The sequence below is a fragment of the Centrocercus urophasianus genome, unplaced genomic scaffold (genome assembly GCF_019232065.1).
Source record: "Centrocercus urophasianus isolate 14NV4802_14NV808 unplaced genomic scaffold, USGS_Curo_1.0 seq_15, whole genome shotgun sequence".
Taxonomy (NCBI): domain Eukaryota; kingdom Metazoa; phylum Chordata; class Aves; order Galliformes; family Phasianidae; genus Centrocercus; species Centrocercus urophasianus.
In genome coordinates this window covers 31,973,171-31,993,679 of record NW_024884697.1, presented here as the reverse complement: position 1 = coordinate 31,993,679, position 20,509 = coordinate 31,973,171, and the positions used below count along the sequence as shown (strand labels likewise).

The 20,509-nt window shown below is 40.3% G+C and overlaps 1 protein-coding gene across 1 annotated transcript; it reads left to right on the top strand.

The window, feature by feature from the left end:
- Positions 1-20: 20 nt before the first annotated feature.
- Positions 21-20,071, top strand: GNS (glucosamine (N-acetyl)-6-sulfatase). Its single transcript, XM_042816142.1, has 14 exons — positions 21-164; positions 470-529; positions 1,167-1,373; positions 2,944-3,009; positions 3,405-3,503; positions 5,941-6,108; positions 9,202-9,284; positions 10,587-10,705; positions 11,200-11,303; positions 11,658-11,759; positions 12,937-13,044; positions 13,686-13,796; positions 15,515-15,675; positions 16,487-20,071. The coding sequence occupies exons 1-14, from the start codon at positions 21-23 to the stop codon at positions 16,569-16,571; spliced, it is 1,617 nt and encodes a 538-aa protein (XP_042672076.1). The 3' UTR covers positions 16,572-20,071.
- The last annotated feature ends 438 nt before the right edge of the window (positions 20,072-20,509 follow it).

Sequence of the window (20,509 nt, the reverse complement as noted above, 5' to 3'; positions counted from 1 at the left end):
CGCGCCCCCGTCGCCGCACCATGTCCCGCTCCGCGCTGGCGGCGCTGGCCCGCGGGCTGGTGTTGGCCGCGCTGCTGGTGCTGAGCCCGGCGCGGGCGGCACGGCAGAGGCCCAACGTGGTGCTCATCCTCACTGACGACCAGGACATCTTCCTGGGCGGCATGGTACGGCCGGCCGGCGGGCGGGGTGGGCGCCGCGGCGCTGCCGGGGGACGCGGGGCTCGGGACGGGAGGCCTCGGGGCCGTGGGCAGAGCCGGGCGGAGCCGCGCTGAGGGCCTGCGATGCCGTGCGGCCCCACGAGTGGGACGCGTTGCGGTGGGCAGCGTCCGCAGAGCCGCCGGCGGAGCTCGTCGTGGCGGGGCCCGGAGCGGGGCAGCGTGTGACCGCGCTGTGTGAGGCTGCTCGCCGCTCTGCCGCTTCGCGTGGTGTCCTCGCGTGTGCAGCTGACTGCTCGGTGCCTCTCTTGCAGACCCCCATGAAGAAGACCAATGCCCTCATTGCGCAGATGGGAGTCACCTTTTTAAACGCGGTAAGTGTTTGCCTTAACGCCTTGAGGCTCCGAGGTGTGTGTAGTTCGTGTTTTCGGTTTCAGAGCCTGTGAATGTGCACGCTTTGCGTGTTGTTTTAGTCCTGATTCAACGCCTACCTAGTTTTAGGTCTCAGAATCGAGCTCAAGGTCAGAGGCTGAGGGGCAGTTTTCACTTCCTAAAACCATTCGGGCTGACTTCCTCAGACTGCGCAGTAAAGCTGCCTGGTCTGTTTCTTCTGTTTCTTACTGTGAGCTGAGAAATGTTAGAAGAAGCCACTTGCTGCTTTCTGTATGTTGAAATCCCACTTCGCTCTTTTTGTGTTCTAATATGTTGTCAACTGAAATAACAGCGTGAATCAACTGGTGAGCACAGTGTTTGAATGGGTGCTTGCTGCTGCTTATCTGTACTGTGCAAGTATGGGATTGGAGAAATCGAAAGGCAGTTTCACCCACAGCATTTCGCTTGTGGAAATACTTAAGGTGTCCTTCTTTGTGTCCCACAGAGCGCATGTTTTGATAATTTTTAAAGCCAATGAGCTCTTCAATCAACCTGTTATCTGATATTTTAAAACTGGAAGTTTTAAGGAAAAATGTTTTTCAGGATCAATCCTGTCTCTTTTGTTCCTGTTCTTTCTAGTATGTTCCCAGTGCACTTTGCTGTCCCAGTCGTGCGAGCATTTTAACAGGGAAATATCCTCATAATCACCACGTTGTCAATAACACTCTGGAAGGGAACTGCAGCAGCAAGTCGTGGCAGAAGATACAAGAACCAAACACCTTCCCAGCACTGCTCAAATCAGTGTGTGGTTATCAAACATTCTTTGCTGGAAAGTACTTGAATGAGGTATTTTGCGCTTATATTTTTACTGTGGCACAACGCGCTTGCCTTTATGCACCTTTCTAAAATGGCTTCTGGCTTTGTGTGTAGTGGATATTGAATCCCGACTGTATTTCAAATGATATTACTTGGATAAACAATTCTCTGAATTCACTGAAGCAGGGTAAATGACGTGCAAAGTTGAGATCTTCAGCTTAGTTAAAATCAGATTCTTAGTTGCTGAAGGTTTTTTTTAAAGTTAATTGTGAAAGGATGATAGGATCCGTAGGCATCTTTCAGTGTGTTTGGCTGTGTCACTTGATAGGCATCAGGTTTTTCATGACTGTAAGAAATGGTACATGACTGGCACATGGTAGCTATGAAGAATATCATCAGGCCTGCACCAGTCTGGGGAAGATGTCAGAATAATGCTACTTAAAGAAAAAGAATAAACTTCTCTCACTGTTTGCAATTGATATTATTCCCTTGAACGTGACTATTTTCTTTTTAGCACTTAATTGCTGTTTTAAGTATTAAATGTTCACTGAAGCAAGTTTATTGAGAGAGTAGCTAGTACCAGAGCTCTTGGCAGAGCTTACTCAGCACTTTGTTATTAAATCATTTTTTGTGTGCTTTTTGTTGTTGTTTTTTTTTTTTTTTTTTTTTCCTAAGCTGTGGTTCATGGTAGCTTATAGTAAGCTTTAAAACTTTTCCCTGAAAGCACTAAGATTTGTTTTACTTCTAGCATAGAGGAGTTGTATTTGCAGTGACTTAAAGTTCTTAACAGCATTATTTTCCTTGTCTTTTGGTGGAAAATGTTGATGGTGTAACAGAATAATGGAACATGAGTGGGTATTCTAGCCAGGCACAAATCTGCCTCTGCTGCAGTCAATGAGGCAGCTGGGGAAGGGAAGTTTATCTGGCTTCCTCTGAGCATCCCTTGAGTCAGCACCATCTCCTGTCCCTCCAGTTTGGGGAGCCATGTAGATGTGAGAGGGCAGCCTTGAGAAGATGCATTGTGGTGCTCTGAGGCACCCTCTGTTTTGGATTTGGCACTGATTCAGCAGCCAGTTTCCTTTTTTTGCTGTCTTAAGGCCTGATTGTTCTTAATCATTTGTCTCTAAGATGACAGCTACTAGCACTGATTTAAGTTCACACTGACGCTTCTTACAGAGTGATGGAGGCTGTCAGTCTACTTGAGTTTTCTTTAGTCTCTTAGCTGTTAGCACAAAACCCAGGTCTGTCTTATTGCGTGTGTTCTGGTAGTGTGTTCTTGCATGTTGATGTACTGGATGTTCTGCAGATGTCTGTATGATTTCATGTGTGGAGTGGAAGAGGGAATAAGATTTAAATATTATCATTGAATTCCAGATTTTCATTGACTGTCTTTTTAGTTACTTTAACCCTTGTCTCTCTAACAGCCTGTAAATATGCTTTTACATACAAATATATATATTTTTTTTTTTTCTGTTCTGAAATTTAATTTGACTTAATGGTGTTTCTGGCTAGTGTTGAACAAAGCACGTGAATATGAAGCATAATCTCTAGCCTTTGTTTGCGATAACTGAAATTGAGTCACAATCTGTCTTTTTTTCAGTATGGAGCAGAGGATGCAGGGGGAGTAAGTCATGTCCCTCCAGGATGGAGTTTTTGGTATGCTTTGGTATGTGATTGTTGTTAAAATACTTAATTTTGATAGTTTTGTAATCCAGCTCATATTCTGAATTTTGCTGGTCATGAAATAGAGAGCACGGAGCATCTAACAACTTAATGCAGATCTTCCCTTTCTTCCTCTCTACTGTATATCAGTCCATTGGCTTTCACAAGGGCTGCTTTTACTGAACTGCCTAGGAAAAAACCTTGGAATGTAAAGCCAAAGCAGTGCAAGATAATGCTGCAGCATGTGGTGTTGTTGGGGCTAGTTCTGAGGATTCTTGGAGTGTCCTTAGGACAGATGCTTGAAACCAAGTTGACCGGTGTTGGGAGTTTTGATTATTTCAAGTATATGCATTGTGTATGTTGCTCTACATAAATGTGTGTAACTTTTCATTCTCACAGGAGAAAAATTCCAAGTACTACAACTATACTCTTTCAGTAAATGGCAAAGCACGAAGGCATGGTGAGAACTACAGTGTCGATTATCTGACGGACGTACTGGTAGGAAATTCTGCTACATTCTGTGTTACAAAAAGTGCTTATGACCAAATAATGCCTGATGCTGCGGGGCTGGGGAGGGGTGGTAATAAGCTTCAGTAGTTCATAAAATACTGAATGATTGCATTGTCATAGCACTAGGCAGGCATCAACCAGCAAAACAAGATTCTGGGTATGTTTGAAAAATAGGAAGTTTGTGTGTAGAAGCTATGGAAAGGAAATATGTTCCAACAACCTGTTTTCTAGCAGTAGCCTCGCTGAGAGGTTAATAGTGACTGCTGTGGTATGTGAGGAATGTGATGCATACAGGCAGTGTCTTAAATTATATCATAGCAGGCTGTATTTCTTTACAATAGACAACTTCTGTAGCAGGTTAACTGCATCGAGATTTCAATAGGAAGTTAAGTGGAAAAAAAAAAAAGTGACTTTGTTTGGTAGATGTTGTGTGTGTATATCAGTATCTTATAATCTTTAATTAAATCAAACTGGTTGATTGAATATATAAAAGCCTAATCTGCGCACCTTAGATTGGGAGGGCAATAAATGTGCTTTGTCAAAATGTGTAGTTGACCCTGAACTTTAACTTCTTTATTCTCTTTAATCTTAAAGAAGTAAATAACAAAAGCAATAAATGCATAAAATACATAAGTAATAATTACAGCTTTCCTTGTAGTTTTCTTGAGGTCCTGTTTAGCAAGTAGCTTGGATTTTCTGTGGATTTTTCTATTGTATTTTCATCCTCCTCATCCTGCCTCCCAAAGTTAGAGTCTTAGGTTAATGCACTGTTGTAGTGTATTACATGGCACTGCTAGGAGCTCACATGCTCAGGAAAACGTTCCTCTGAAAAGCCTCCTCCAGCAGTGAGTTTGTGATCTTCTGCTGACTAGTGAGGTTCACTGCCAGTTCTTTAACCTAGACAGCTGCTTACCAGGAACAGAACTGATTGATGTTTCTCAAGGCATGGAACAGCTGTCTGATTAAATTTAGATTTACAGTGGCTAAAGCTGGATTGGAATTGGTAAACCAGAAGAGAGGCTATCCTGTTACTGGTATTGTAGTGGTCTTTTTGATCCTTCAGTAGCTCATAAGCATTTTGACCAAGATTATATTTGTGGTGGGTTGCCTGTTGATACACCAGTGAATTATGATGAATTTTCAGTGTGTTGCATTCTACTCTCTGCCACCAAGAATTCCACTTTCTAGCTATGAAATACGTATTTATCATTTCAGGTTAGTGTTTCAGTTTAATTCAGTGGGTGGGCAGTGCACACCATGTGAGTGTTGCCAAATGTGCAGTGACAGAGACCACCAGGAAGAGCAATAAGTAGCTTGTGCAGAGTTCCTGTGTTACTTGACCCAGTGCACAATCTCCTTGTTCTGACTGAGGACATGAGTAACTGAGTCTAGTATTGAGAATTTGAGCGCCTGGATCAGTCTGCTGCAGCCCTTGTATGCTACACTGAAAGGTTCTAATAAAATCTGTTCTGAGTTTACCTCTCTCATACTGGTTTGTGTACTTAACTGTTTTTATCCTTCCTTAAGTCTGTCATCATATAGCTAAGGTCCAGCCTCTATTGCTTATATGTGGGAATTAGGAGGGAGGAAGACAAAGTCATATTGGCAGGGGGAATTTCTAGCATTTCTCCAGTTGTAAAGAATGAAGAAGAAATACAAAGAGGGATATATTAATCAGAAAGGAAATGTTGGAAAATCCAAATAGTAGAGAACTATCCAGCAATAATACCTTTGAAGCTTTAATTTCAAAGACTGAACAAGGGAAGGTGAAATGAAACTCTTCACAGTGTTTCCCTGAAGTTGTGTGTAGACAGAAGTGAAAATGAAAGTGCAAAAAAGTGACATGAGTGATTGGAATCTGTTACTGTGCTTCATTAAAGCTTCAGGCTTCACCAGCAGAAATATGACACTCCTTAGAAACTAAGGAGCTAGCTGTGAAATGAGCAAACCCTGTAAGCTGTGGAGATGAAAGACTTTTTCTCAACTTTGCCTACTTCAGAGGGCAGCTGAATCTGACAGTATGTGATCTGTCAGGCAGGAGATGGCATCTGAGGCCCTCAGACTGTATTGAAGTTTCAGTTCTACTTGATAAGGGAAGGATTTGGGTGGATTCTGTTGATGCTTGAAGTAGGCACAGTGGGATGAAAAGCTGGAGTTATCTTCTACATCTTTTTGATGAACTTTCCGGTGTAAGCAAAGGTCTGAAGTAGAATGCTGTTCAAAGATGTGGGATAAATAACTTCTTTAACACTTGGGATTATTTTTATCAGGAGATGCAGTTTTGAACACTTGTGGATGGTAGTAAACCACCTCAGAAACTTATTATTTGCCTAGGCTCTAAATGTTATGTGTATGTAGTTTGGATTTTTGAGTACTGTTTTCCTTTAGAATTAAGACTTTTTTTCTTTAACAAAACTATTCACAGGCTAACATGTCGTTGGACTTCTTGGAGTATAAATCTAATTTTGAACCTTTCTTTATGATGATCTCAACCCCAGCGCCACATTCGCCTTGGACAGCTGCTCCACAGTATAAAAACAGCTTTCAGAATGTCAGTGCACCAAGAAACAGCAATTTTAACATTCATGGGAAGGTAAGCTGTTTAGCAAGAATTTGTGGAGATTACTAGTTGGTGAGAGCAGTAAGCAGTGATTCTGACTTGCTTATTAAAATTAAAGGCAAATTTTAAAAAAAAGGTTTGCCCTCCTGGCAAATCTGTTCCTACTTGACAAGTTTTTGAGGTCAGTTAGAAGACTTTGTGAAATCATGAAACACGGGGCCTAGAGTCATTAAAGACTTCAGTAATTTGGCTTTCATTCGTTGAGATAACTTGTAACCAGAATTGATCAGCCTGGTGTTACACACTTGGGGATGTTTGTGACAGGCAGCATCTTCCCTGCTGCCAGTAAGTTTTAACCATATATGGTCTAGCTCAGACTAATCTGCTACTCACTCAGCAGTAAGTGGAAGTGGAAGTTCTAGACAGTTGATCTGCTATTTTATTTTCAAATACAAACTTCACCACTGTTCAGTGTTCGGTCCATTCGCTTCAGGATTTACTCCTACGTGGAGCCCAGTGAAACCACTTTTGAGCTTGCTGTGGCTCATGCAGTCCTGGGTGGAACTTGCTTTTTAGCTGAGAACTATGGCTTACAAAATGACACTGTGCTTCAGCATGATGTATAACTTTGAGTGAAAGGGGAGAAAAGAGTTATTATGTTTTGGTGTAGTGGAAATTGGAATCTTTTTGCCATATAAGGTTGTTAATTTTGTCTTAGGTTCCATTGTGAAAAGTGAACACTTTCAAAATTCTGAGCTAGGAATAAGTTGACCAGTGAAGTCAGCAGCCAGCTGAAAAATGTGTCATGGAAGTTCCCTTATGCGGAGCAAAGGCAAAAGCTCTGTGTATGCCCATGAGTCTGTCTTGTTTTGTGCTATAATAGTTGGTAGCTAATTCCTGTGAATGCAGCAATCTTACTAGGTTTCAAAATAAGAACAGACTAGCACCTTCCTAGACATAAAATAGCTACAGTAATTAGCAATGTGCATTTCTAATTGGTAGTGTTATTGTCTTGAAGCCTGACTCTTCCTTGAGCTCCACTATTTTCTGGGGCAAGTGTAATTCCTACGAAAGTAGTAAACATACACATAGACACTTAAGTCATTGGTGTTGTAATGTTTGCTAAGCAAACTTGCATTGTGCAGTCGTGTGTTAAACAGTCTTGATTCCAAGTCAATATTTCACAGCTTCCTTATGTATGATGTGGGCAAGAGTTACTGAAAGAAGCCATATATAGATAGAATCTCTGCATAAAGAGTAAGAATTGAGTACTTCTATTGTCTAATAACGTGCTTTTTGCTTAAGATCCTCAGCTGTGGATTATACCAAGTGATAGGTGGCTGTCTGGTCTCCCAGGCAGGGCTACTGATATTCCAGATGAGGTGTCCAACTAAGCTGTTCTGAGAAAAGTTGACCAAGATTTGTGTCAGGTATTTCTCTTGCATGGATTGTTTTCCCTGCAAAGTCAAAGCACAGCTCTGTCCAGATTCTGCTGGCAAGATAGCGTGTTCTGTCTCAAGGTCTTGTAGGCTTTCTTTCAGAATGGGGCATCAGGAGGCAGCAGGTTTGGTGAACTGCTCTGTAAATAACACTGTGAAAGAGATTTAGCAGGGGCTGACAGAAGTGAATGTGAGGATGGTGCATCAGTATGGAGTTGATTGAAATCAACAAATGTCTTTAGGCGTTGTGTGAAACTTCTCAGACTTATGAGAAACATAGGAAGAGAAAAATATCCAGAGAAGAGGAATTTTCAATTTTACCAAGTGACTTACCAGTCTGAGTTGCACAGCACAGTTATCCTGGGGAAGAGCTTTCCTGAGCCCACCTCCTGCAAAAGGGGGCAGGTGCACAGGTGACAGTGTCAGCTCCATCTTCTGAAGAACTTTGGCTGAGCTGGGGATAGCACGTGTTCTGTCTTTCCTCACTTCTGCACTCCTTTACAGCTGCTGCAAAAGCAAGATCTGAATAAAGTGAATTAAAGCAAACTGGTTATGAAATTAGTTTTTCATGCCAAAAATCCTTTCTTCAGTCTGCAAAACAGAAAATGAGGAATTGAGTAACTGCAGAGGGTATGAGTCACTTTGTTGTGAGTCCTTGAAGTCCGAACCCTTTCCAGTCATTCACTTGTGACAAAAGGAAAGTTGTGTAACTAGAGGCTCTAGAGAAGAGTGACCAGCTAAATATAGGCTCAAGCTCAAGGTGGCAAGTGGATCAGCTCCAACTTCCTAAATGAAAAATTATAAAGCTACACTGACATAACTTTATTCTGCTCCCCCGCTAATATTAACCTTTGGTTTATTCACAACAGACTTTTGCTTGTATTGTGTAGTGGCTGAGCCAGTTCAGACCAATGCTTCAGGATGTGAGAGTGTAAATTTCTGTAGGAGTTAAATCATCTCTGTTACATGGGGGAAGTGAGCAATGAGGGGAGAAGGGCAAGAGCTGTTTCTGGAACACAGAGATGAGTCCAAAAAAGTGTTTAGCCCTTTAGCAAAACAATCACACTTTTTCTGGAATTAAACAAATAAAAATCAAACTAAAACCAAGGGAAGCAGAAACCACCTCAGTCTGTAGCCTTGGAGTTCATGGGCTACCAAGAATCTGTTAGTGACAGGTCTTTTTTTCTCACCTGTCAGTAAATCAGTTAGTCTTAATTGCCTTTGAATTTCTACCCACCTCTCTACTTATGTTAGTATGCTCACAAGTATGAATTCCCAAAGAACCACACTTAGACAGCCATGTCCAATCTTATAATGTACTCAATCCCTGAGTTTTGTTTCTTTTTCTCCCATTAGACTTATATCATGGAGCTTGCTGGATTTTTGGTAGCTACTGAAATGTTATGTTTGGGAGGGCCTTCCCTAGCAATTTTCACAAACTTCTTTCCTGGGCTGCTTTGAAAGCATCCAGCGCAGGCATAATGGAGCTGTAGTGTGGTCTGTTCTTGCCACTTGGGTCTTACATGAGCTAAGAACAGAAAATTGGACTCGGGTTATTTTGATAGCATTTTCTAGCTGCTTAACAGCAATCATGATCACAAATTTGTGATCAGTCTAATAGAGGTATAATAGTTGACACAAAACTTTTCTTGTACTACTGTTCTGCACTGCTCTTTTTCTTTTTCAGAACAAGCACTGGTTAATTCGGCAAGCAAAGACTCCAATGACTAACTCTTCAATACAGTTTCTAGATGATGCTTACAGGAAGAGGTAATTTTTGTTTCTTAAGATAAAAAGTTTTCAAAGGTCATAATACATCTGACAGCAGATTTTGAGTTACCTCTGCTAGTTGTCTGGCGTTCATCTCAGCAGACCTGACTTTCAGTTTACTTTCTGAAAAGAAACTTGTAATTGACTTCCAAAGTATTTTGCCTGTAAATCATAGGAAGATGAGTCATGCTTAGTATCTTAGCTGCCTTTCTTTCAGTGCAGAATATAAAATATTATCAATGTATTGGCCAGCTAATCTCATTAACATTGGCTTTCAGTCTGTTCTGTCTCTTTATTTGCATCTCTTTAGGTGCAAATATCTGTAATAACTGGCCAAGGCAAGTGCTTGATTCCTTTCTATAAGGGGTAGGATGAATGTGAAGGTGTAACTTGTTCCCTTTTTCTTAATGCAAAGAAAGGTGTTTCCCTTGTAGATTAGGCTTACATTGTAGATTTCTTTGGAAGTTTTGAATTAAACACTAGCTTAACTAACTTTAAATGTTAAACTCACTTTTGACAAGTTATCAGGTACTAGCCTGTTGCTTTGGAGATGGAAGACCAAGGTTTTTGGGTTTTCCTCTTCCCCAGACTCTTGCTTTACAAAATGCTAAGATAAAAATATGCAACCAAATCTTAAATTAAGCACGGAGACAAGAAGAAATAATAATTGAATAAGTCCAGGTTAAATTCAATATAATGTTAGCCTGTGGAAGTCTTATCATTGGATTCTCAGCAGCAGTGTCAATAGCAGACCCCGAGGCAAGGGAAAGAAATAACCTTTGGCAGTTTAAGGCCTTTAGTTACATTGCAATAGTAGATCCTGATACTGCATGGGTGATACAAAACAAGTGATGTGCTTTTCAGGCAGGAAGGATCCCAAATAGAAAACTAAGTTACTGGCAGACTTGTATTTTAGTATTAAACATTAGATATGAAGAAATAATAACATGACCTTGCTGAAGGACTGTTTGCTGCTGTGTTGCTTCAAAGTTACTCCTGGCTCTCTCCAGATAAGATTAGAAGTAACTGTCACTTTGACGTCTTTCTCAGACACTTCAGAATAAAATCAACAAGAACTGAAGACAAACAGTTCACTTCTATCTTAAATTGCAGCCTCCAAAAGTACAGCGTGATAATCTGTGAAGTTTGTTTTCAGAGACTGTGAACAAAATATCTACTTCCAGTGCATTCACTGTTGATTTAAAGCATATTGTGAATGCACTACTAGTCAAAATTCTGATTTTTTTTTTTTTGTATTTTTTTTAATTTACTTTCTTGTATGAATTGTTTTGTTTCTGGTAGGTGGCAAACTCTGCTGTCAGTAGATGACCTGGTAGAGAAGCTAGTGAAGAAATTGGAAAACCATGGAGAATTAGATAACACATACATCTTTTACACATCAGACAATGGCTTTCATACTGGTAAGCTTTTCACTGCTTACTGAATGCTTGTAGAAGCTTCAGAAGTGGCACAGCTTCTCACTTTTGTGACCATTGCAGAAAATGGGAACAGCAACTGTGGAAAACTGCAGGTATGAGAAGTACAGATCTGAATTGCAAAACATCCTGCAGTTGTAATGTAGGGTGTTTGAGGGATTTTTGTCTTTTTAATTTTCAGCATTGTCTGTCAGTGTGAAATGAGACAGAGGAAGGATCTCTGTTCTGTAAAGCTGACCAGTGAAAATCTGTCTCAAAGACCTGTCTGGAACATGTTGCACAAGTGAAAATGTGTTATCCAAGCTAATAAACTTTGAATTATGTCTTACAGGAGCTGACAACTTCAAACTATCTTCTGCTTTTTTAATGAAGCAAATAACCTCTTCTGGCTGCTTAAAATTAATTGCTGGAAATTGAGTAACAAGCCTTTCTAAACATTAAAGAAGACGCTGTCTAATTCTCTTTCTTCTCCAATACAGGACAGTTTTCTTTGCCAATAGACAAACGGCAGCTGTATGAGTTTGATATCAAAGTTCCATTGCTAGTTCGAGGACCAGGGATAAAACCCAATCAGACAAACAAGGTAAGTGAGGAGAGAATACAGCTTGACTTCTGTTGTTTCACTGTTAACCACTTCAGGTAACAGTTGATCAATGAAATATGAGGTGGTAGGAAATGCAAATACTCCATTCTTATTAAAAAAAAAAAAGTCTGCACGCCCTTGTTTAAGCAGTAAATTTAAACAATTTCAGGCTGCTGTCATAGGAGATGTGGAGATCATTTTCTGGAGATTCTAGCATTGATTGTGAAGGTTACAGGTTCTGTTAGCCTATAAAGATGAAATTAAGTAGTGTTTAGGTGTACTTAAAACAGAAATCTCATCAGTATATTTGCTAGGTTCTGGCCTTCTGAGCTAACAGTTCTCTTCACCTTGCAGATGCTTGTTGCAAATATTGATTTGGGTCCCACTATTCTGGATATTGCAGGATATGACTTGAATAAGACCCAGATGGATGGAATGTCACTATTGCCACTGTTGGTAAGCAGACAACCAGGGATAGTAAGCAGTAATAGGGATGATTCTTCAAAGGGAATACTATTTCCTTCAACGGACTGGGTGGACTTCCAATCCATATTCGTCTCCTGTTGGCATTTTCACACAGAACATTGACAGTTTATTGGGGAAAAGCATAGGCATGCAGTTTAAATGCAGGTGCATTGTAATGACCTCTGGTCATTTTGTAATAGAAAGTTGTCACACTTTGACTAATCCTGCAATCTGTAAGAATTCCTGTTCTGAAGGTTGCATGTTTCCATTTTGCAACCTTCCCTCCCTTTTCCTTGGGACTCCTCAGCACAGGCACAAGGAGAGTAGATTGTTCTTACTGCATTTTGCTTCTCTGAAGAGCAAACATTTCTCAGTGAACTCTACAAACTGTAGGTGGTTTCATAAAGTAAAGCTGACCTTTCCAATAAGTGAGCAGAAGCCTACTTAAATAAAGCTGCTTGTAGTTTATCCTTTTAGTTTTAATTAAATTTGGTCTATAAATTGAAGGCAGCTTACTTGGAAATGTAGGAGATCATCCAGATTTAAAACAGTGCTTTGCTATTAAAACCTTCTATCCAAACTTTAAGCTGCTCTTCTGATGGATGAGGGTGAAAGGTGTCAGTTTAAACTGACAACCAAAAATGTGGAAGATGTTATTTCACTGTGTATACCTGTGGCAGCACTGTGTATTAACTTTAAACTACTTCTCCTCCCTCTTTTAAAATGTATCTACAAATAGAGCAGCTTAAAATGTAGTTGCTTCTTAAAGCTGTTTATCTTTTCTTACGCCAGGGCTATCTTTTTCCATCTGTTGTGGTCATCTGATACAAATCAAAGACAAACGGCCTCGTTACAGGGCTCCTGTCTGTAACACTGTAGTATCCGTACGGCTTACTGTTTGTGTTACTGCTTGGTTACTTATGAGCTGAAGGTATTATTACTTCAGTAGCTTTTTCTTGAAGGTTTGAGGTAGGATATCTTTTGTTGGATCCTTGTCTTTCAGCTACCCAAAGAATTCTAATCGAAGGCTGAATGTTAGTTTAAGACTGACATAAACTAGGGACCACAACTCGCCTTGAAAGCTGTGGCCATTGTCCGTGTTATGCAAGGCACGGGAATCTTCTGTTTCGTAGTACATTGAATGCTAAGTCATGTCCTCTCCTCCTAGAGAGGAGACAAAAATGTGACATGGAGATCAGACTTTTTGGTGGAGTACCAAGGAGAAGGGTACAACGGCAGTGATCCTACCTGTCCTGGCCTTGGACCCGGCGTCACGGTAAGTAGGACAAGAATGTTACATTAGAACACAGAAACTGACTTATCTATTCTGTGGATAGAAGCAAGCTTCCAGTAGGAACTAGCCCTGTAAGTGCTGTGCAGTATTAAAGAATCAGAAGGAAGCATCCAGCCATGCAGAACTGGTGTGTCCATATGACCATATGGAGCAGTCACCCTTCCAGTGGGAATCTCTGGAGACTATGGGCTATACAAGCATCTAGAAAGGTGTTGACTTCAGAAGATGGCTGGCAGGGATGTAGTCTTCCTCCTATGGTTCCAGTGGCCTCCTCACACTGTTCTTACTTTCTAGCTGTTGGTTGCTAGCTGAATCAAAGTTTGCTCTAAGTAAAGCATGCCCTTTGTGTTGTATTTAATGTGTTTTGTGCTGTTCATTCAGTGTGTATACATTAGCATCCCAGACAAAATTTATTTAATCATTGTGAGTTCACTAATAATGCTGTCTTGAATTTAGAAGAGATGATTTTTTTCTTAACATCCCCAGCAGAGTCTTAAGTGTGTTAGACTAAGATCCTGGTGTTCATTAATTAACTGCAGTTGGCTTGAGCTGGTGTAGACTCTGGGGAAAGGATTGCTAGTTCATCTTTCTTAATTTTAAATATTTAACTGCTTACTTCTCAGCACTGCTTCCCAGATTGTGTCTGTGAAGATTCCTATAACAACACGTACGCTTGTGTAAGGACAATGTCAACTTCCTGGGATCTGCAGTACTGCGAATTTGATGACCGGGAGGTGAGTCCACAACAGGCAGGTGCTGTTCCCAGCTGTGCAGGTGATGATCTACAGTCTTGTCTGCTCTAAATAGTTTGCATAACGTATTCTGAAAAGCAGACGAGCATTACTTGCAGTGAGGTATTTAATAATCAATGAGAATGTTTGAACAAAAGTTTGTGCTGAGGTTCTGGGGAGAAAAAGAGGGTGGGGAAGGCGGTATAGTTTAAACTATCGTTACTGCCTTCTGGCATCACCTAACAGCCTCTGGAGAGCTGTGCTGGGGCTGAGTTCATTTCTCAATCTTAATTCCATGTGGCTGATTCCTCTGTACTGCTGATAGATACTTCTGTTACATTGCACCTCTGCTGTTCTTAAGTTCAACTCTGTTCGTCAGGAAGAGCTGAAAACTGAGGCTAATCATTTCTCCTCTATTGTCCACTTGTTTGTCAGTTCTGGCCAAACAAGTGTAAGTTGCAACTCTGAGGAAGGTCTCTAATGCTGTTTGGGAGAATGTGATATACAGTCCCCTGTCCAGAAACTATTCAAATCTCATTAGTGGAGCACCACTTCCATGCGCAAAACGTGGTTTTTAGGTCTGATCTTTGAGTTCACTTGCATGCAGTTTGCTCCAGAGAGCATACTGAGGTTGAGGCAAGTGTTCTGGTCACAAATTCTATAAACTGCAATGTCAGCATGTGTGTAGTGAATGTATAAGCATCAGCTGTCCCCAGTTACCATGCTGCCACACACAAAGTTCTATTAACCTGCAATAAATGACTTAAACTGGGACAGTAAATACCACAAGATAGTTTTTGTGAGGAGACAGCAGAAAAGACGATAGGAAATCAAGGTAACAGGTCCTGCACTCCATTGGCTGTTGAATTTCTGGGTTACTCAGCTTACCTGGGTCAGCTGAATTAAGACAGCAGTACTGGAAAGATGCAGTGATGTAGCTTTTGAAACCTTCCAGTAAACCTTCCCAGAAAGCTTGTTACCAAGGTCTGTCCTGATGAATCTTTATCGCAGTTAGACACAACTGAGCCAGTGTTAATCAACATCATCTACAATCACAACGTACTGGAGCACAGACAAAACATCAGCTGTACTCTTAAGATATGTTCAGCTACTGTTTGTCCCACAGAATGGTTCAGAGATTTAATGTACCAGAAACCAAATCTGCCTTGAAGTTGCCTAGACAAATCTAGTTCTTGAAGTATGTACACACACAAAAGCTTTTCTTTCATTAGGTCTAAACGTTTCTACTGAGAATGCTTTGTATGTGTAGTTAAGATGTGCATGAGTTCTGACAACTGGCAGTACATAAGCATATGTATATAAAATGGTGATGTGATGGTCATCAACTAGTATTTTAAGATCCATTAATGAAAAGACAACCAGCTTCCCTGTGACTTTTTCCTCGTAGACTGTCGTAGGCTGAAGGTGGGGCCCACATACGTATATGAAGGATCTACCTATACTGAGGCAGCTGAACATTTTAGATGAGAGCAAAACTCTTCCAACAGCACTACAGCAAAAGTTTAGCTTAACATACATTCTGACCTCTGACTGTTTATTCACCTGGCTGCATATTGCTTCTGTACGAGTGTGCCACAGTGTAACTGAAAATCACATTTGAGATTATTTGGGAACGGCATTTGATTAATAATATATAATGGTGGTAAATGTTAATTAACATTTAGGACTTCAATACAGTACGGGAACTTTATGTTAAACAGGTGTTTGTGGAAGTGTATAACCTGACTGCAGATCCACACCAGATCAATAACATTGCCAAAACAATCGATCAAGAAATTCTAGAGAAGATGAATTACCGATTAATGATGCTGCAGTCCTGTGCAGGAGCAACTTGCCGTACACCTGGAGTCTTTGATCCTGGGTAAACACTGTGTTAATTCGTAGTACTTTTAAGTATAACCATGTATTTTTAAAAGACTGAGCTTTCATAGAGGGTATGATGAGACAGAATATCCCTGGCACGTATACTTCTGTTTACTAGAAATAGTTTGATGCTTATCTATCTTGAATGCTTAATCTCTATTTTAATTGAACCTACCAAATGTAACTTGATGGCATTAATACTACTACTTAAATCTTGTCAGCCGCCATTGACTTAGCATAGCTAAATCTTGTAGCTATTTTGAGTAGTCAGGCAAGTGACTTCAGGTTTGCCTGCAAGCAACAAAGAGCTCTGCATATTTCTGTAGGCAGGGATTTCCCGGATATTTGCTGTGATTATTCCTGGATTGTTCCTGGCTGTTAACAAAGAACACTTAGCATGAACAGCTTATGTCCTGAGCTAGAAAGCTGCTGGAAATAAATTGGGCTTCTTCAAAATTCAGTCAGCAGTCTTTTGAACTGAAACTTTAGGCACTGTTTAAAATGTTCCTATAGATGGGCTGCATAGGTCTGTAATTAGAGGCAGCAAAACCTTCTATTAAAAGGCATCTCATGAATGTTTAATGTTACACATACCAGTGTGCTGTTGGTGTGTTATAGCTCGTATTTATTTCTCTGGAGAGTATAACTCCTTAGCTGTACGTTGTTATAATTCATCTGGTAGGTGGAGTGTCACTGCTGTATGCTATTCACGTAGCATTGTACCAGAGCTATTCTAGAGATCAGCTGTTCCTAGAAATACTTGTTACCATGGACTAACTGTAGCTCACACACACTGTTTCTTTTTGCAGGTACAGATTTGACCCACGGCTGATGTTCAGCAATCACGGTGTTCGGGCTCGGAGGTTTTCTACGCGGTCCTTATCGAGCATTTAAGAGCCTCTTGCAATCAGCTCCCACTGACCAATTTCTCCAGTGACTGCAGCAGGTCTGTCTCTGAAACTCTCGTTGATAACAGCTGGAAGACTTACTGGGCTGTTCAAACCATGTTTGGAAGAAAAACCCTTGTCTTTAGCTGGTTGCCTTGTGCAATATGTATATTTTACAGCTGACCTGTAACTAAATCATTAGACACAGCTAAATCTCTCTTACTCAGATATTGATTACCACCTTTGTCTTTCAAGTACCTTTTCATACTCCAGGCACAGAGGTGAATCTATGGCCTATGAATCTGAACAGTTTTTGTTCTGAAGAAATCAGTAAATGCATTAGTTGAATTGGGTTAGATAGGCAGGTGCTATTGCACAGTAATGCTCACCTATATTCAGTGTCACACACTTCCCTGAAGGCTGAGTTTATGGATAGATTTCCTGTGTTGAGCTCAAAGCTCTTAATGACAATAGCAAACTAGCCCAAAACAGCGTAGGGAAGGCATTAGTCAAAACTGTAGGATCTGACTAGCAAGAGTCATTTGCAGAACTGAATTAAGTATGCAGAGTATCTTCTTTCAATGAGACCACTTTAAATGAGACCAATGAATTTTGTAGATCTGCTTTGGTAGCTTGCAAGCAAGAATGTAATTTCAGCCTCCTAGTTTAAAATGCTGGATTGGGTTGATATGTACTACTGAAAAAACTCTTAAGATTTAGTATAGGCTTCCTACTGTGTTAATCAAAACAGTGTTGGGACTAACAAGTACTCAAATAAGCGTGCCTGTGTTCTGAGCTAACTGTTAAATCTGTTTCAATACATGGAAAGAAGTATTACTAAAAACCAACACAAACAGGGCACAGCAATAGAGTTGATCTATCTCTAACCTCCAACTACCTGGAATTTTCTAACATATCAATTAGATTCTTGAAGTAAACTGTTTTGAGAGAAAACTAACTAAAGTAAGTAAATCACTGTTCACTAGAAATTAGAGGGCAATTTTAGGCAGTTTAAGTACTTCATAGTTTCTTTTTGGTTGAGACATAACTATACAGAATCTGCAGTAAGTGGCCTTCACACCAAAGGACTGCATGTCAGACATCTGGCTGGTATGTTATCATTTAGTTTCCCTTTGGAAAGGTGATACTGTCTCTTCAGCTTTCTGATTAGGGCTCGTCTGAAATGCAGCTGTCACTTGCACCCAAACTTGAATATCTTCCTAAATCTTGAAAACACCCGAAATTGAGTAAGAATGTAGGTTTTCTATATATTATTGGCAAAACACTCTTCTAGAAACACCGAATTGTTTGTGTTCTGCAAGACAAAGTCATGTTGCATATGTGTAAATCCACTGCATTATCAGGCAAGATAATCTTTCCCTTTTCAGACAAACCATGACACAACTCTCTGGTTTTCACCAGCTATTTTAGATCCCCTCTCTAAAGAGGATGTTTTTGATTTCTGCTGCCTGAAGCCTTCTACCAAGGGGGAGGAGAAAAAACCTAACAAACTAACTAGGCAATGAAGTACAACTGTATCCTAACTGCAGAGGTGCACATTCCAATACACAGATCTGCACACAGATAAAAGTAATGCTAAAATTCAGCTGATATTTCCTTTTGATTCTGAAGCACAGAAGTTGCCTTTTATTTAGCTTAGCTGCAAACTTCTGTGATGGTGTGCAGCTTAGGTTTTATAGGGCTTTTATTTCAAATCTAACTCAACATTTTAAATCTCTTGAGTGACCAAATATTTGGAGACAAAATGCTTGAAAGGTAACTTCTCAGCTGTAGTATCTGTATCAGTACTGAGGTTTTTGGCTACTCTTAAACTACTTACATGCTTTCAGATACTCAGGACTTTATTTCCTCCATTACAGTTGTAGCTTTATGTTTTTCTCTTTGTTTTTTAAGCCTGAGGATTGTCTATCAATATCATTTAAACTCTGCTTTGACTTTTAGAAACAAAACCAAAGTTCTTTGTGCTCTCCAGTGTTTTCTTGCACACTGAGCTAAACCTAAGGTTCATTTACTTAGTGTCTTGCTTAGGATTGGTTTTTATCTTTGCTTTGGTAGCTATCTGGAGGCTAGTATAAAACAGTTTGCTGTACACTAAATCCTCCATAGCCCTATCAAATCTAGGAGATCATATGTCAACTTCCTACTGTTAAGTGCAAGTAATTCATGTTATGCTTCTCAGTAGACTTAAAAATAGAAAAATTTTGGGTACAGATGTGTAACACTCAAAGTGATCTAAAGCCGTAGTAAGCAAATCTTTCTTTTTGAACACTTTTTGCCTAATAAATAGCATGGAAGATGACAGAGTTGGTATAGATATTAAACACCTGATGAGACAATTGTACCCAGGTCAGCACTTGTGCTCTCTGCATGCACTGTAAACAGTTACCCATCTAAGTAGACTCAATAACTTTCCTTCTGCACTCAGTGTCAGGGAATCACACAATACCTGGAATCTGTCATAGGTAATAGATGTTATTCATTTGAAATTCAGAATGAAATGAGTCAGTCCTTGCTCCACCAAGATAGAGAGAAGGGCTGGTCAGGAAAATAACTTCTCGCTTTGGATAAAGATTCAAGAGCTGTTCAGCAGAAGCACTTAGTTGAAGGAAGAAACAGGAAGAAACAGCTGCCTGGCTTCTGTTACCTTAGGGGAGTTTGTTGTGACTTGTCCTGCATCTGTTTCCATGAATAATTCTGAGACTTCGAAGAGCCCTGAATGAACAGTATTAATTCTTAAAATTATTATGAAGGAACTTATAACTTGCAGCCAGATCTGATTCCCAATCAAATGGTTTTTGTGGCTAAATTGTCTTCCATGGATGCTCCACTTTGTATGCAGTGTGATCATAGCTGTATCCATACCCTGGTACCGGAGGCGTTTGTTTCAAATGAAGGGGCCTTATTGGTGCAGAGTTGTGTCTAGGTAAAATGTGATTTATTTTTCTTACAAATCATTATTATCAAAAGCTGTGAACTTTGATCTGAGCTGGTAAAGCAGATGCTATGCAGAGAGAAATACAGTTAACTGTTACATTATTCTGAAACAAACCATGTTCTGTGTCATCACTCTGGCCAAAGTGTGCACAGCCAGTGCACGTTCACCCAGTGCAGGCCCAGCATGCTGGTCTTCTGTGTGGAGAATAGAGCTGTAATGCAGACAGACATGCAATCACGTACTCAAAGTAGGTACAATACCTGTTTCAACAAGTCAAGATTGACTGATTATACATTATTTCAACTACTTTCAGTTTTACTGTGATTCACTTAAAGTGATTTTTATTTGTAGTGCTCTTCTCTGTATGTGAGCATACTTTGCTGTAGCGTGTTGTGAGCATCCTTAATTTCTGCTGTTTTGAACATTTGTTTAGAAAGTGCCCTTCCACAGGACCCTGTTCACTGCTGCACTTTTGGGGAAAGAAAAAATAAACTGCCTATCAAACTTCTTCCCTTTGTTACCGAATTTCAATTAAACCTTTCCAAAGGATCGAAGTGTGTCACGTGTCTAAACTGACTTCCTATTGCTAACCCTGTGCTCTGTCTACTGCCCCATTATGTGAAGATTCTTGCTAGTGAACTTTGGTTGTAGTGGATCCTCTGTAGTGTCCAGCAAGAGAACGCCTGCCTGCTTTGCACAAGGAAGAAACGTTGAGGTGAGTGAACTCATCTAAAAGCAATCTGTACTTTCCCATATTGCCTTGGAAACTGATGTAGTTGAGTACATGGAAAACTTGGAACTGAACAGATAGTGGAGAAACTGCTGTTTGTAATTAAAGGCAGCATGTTCTGTCCTTTGACAAGAGGAAGAATAATGGGCTTGGCTTTTTTTTTTTTTTTCCTGAAATGGAAACTGTGAGCAACAGTAAGATGTGCTACTTCCCATCACTTCAGAGTCCCTGTTACAGAGTTCGAGTCCTTGGGTGATTC

Coding starts and splice junctions, on each gene's coding strand:
- GNS (XM_042816142.1), top strand. CDS start 21: ATGTCCCGCTCCGCGCTGGCGGCGCTGGCCCGCGGGCTGGTGTTGGCC. Junction 3,010..3,404: donor GGAGTTTTTGGTATGCTTTG/GTATGTGATTGT, acceptor TCATTCTCACAG/GAGAAAAATTCCAAGTACTA. Junction 6,109..9,201: donor ATTTTAACATTCATGGGAAG/GTAAGCTGTTTA, acceptor TTTCTTTTTCAG/AACAAGCACTGGTTAATTCG.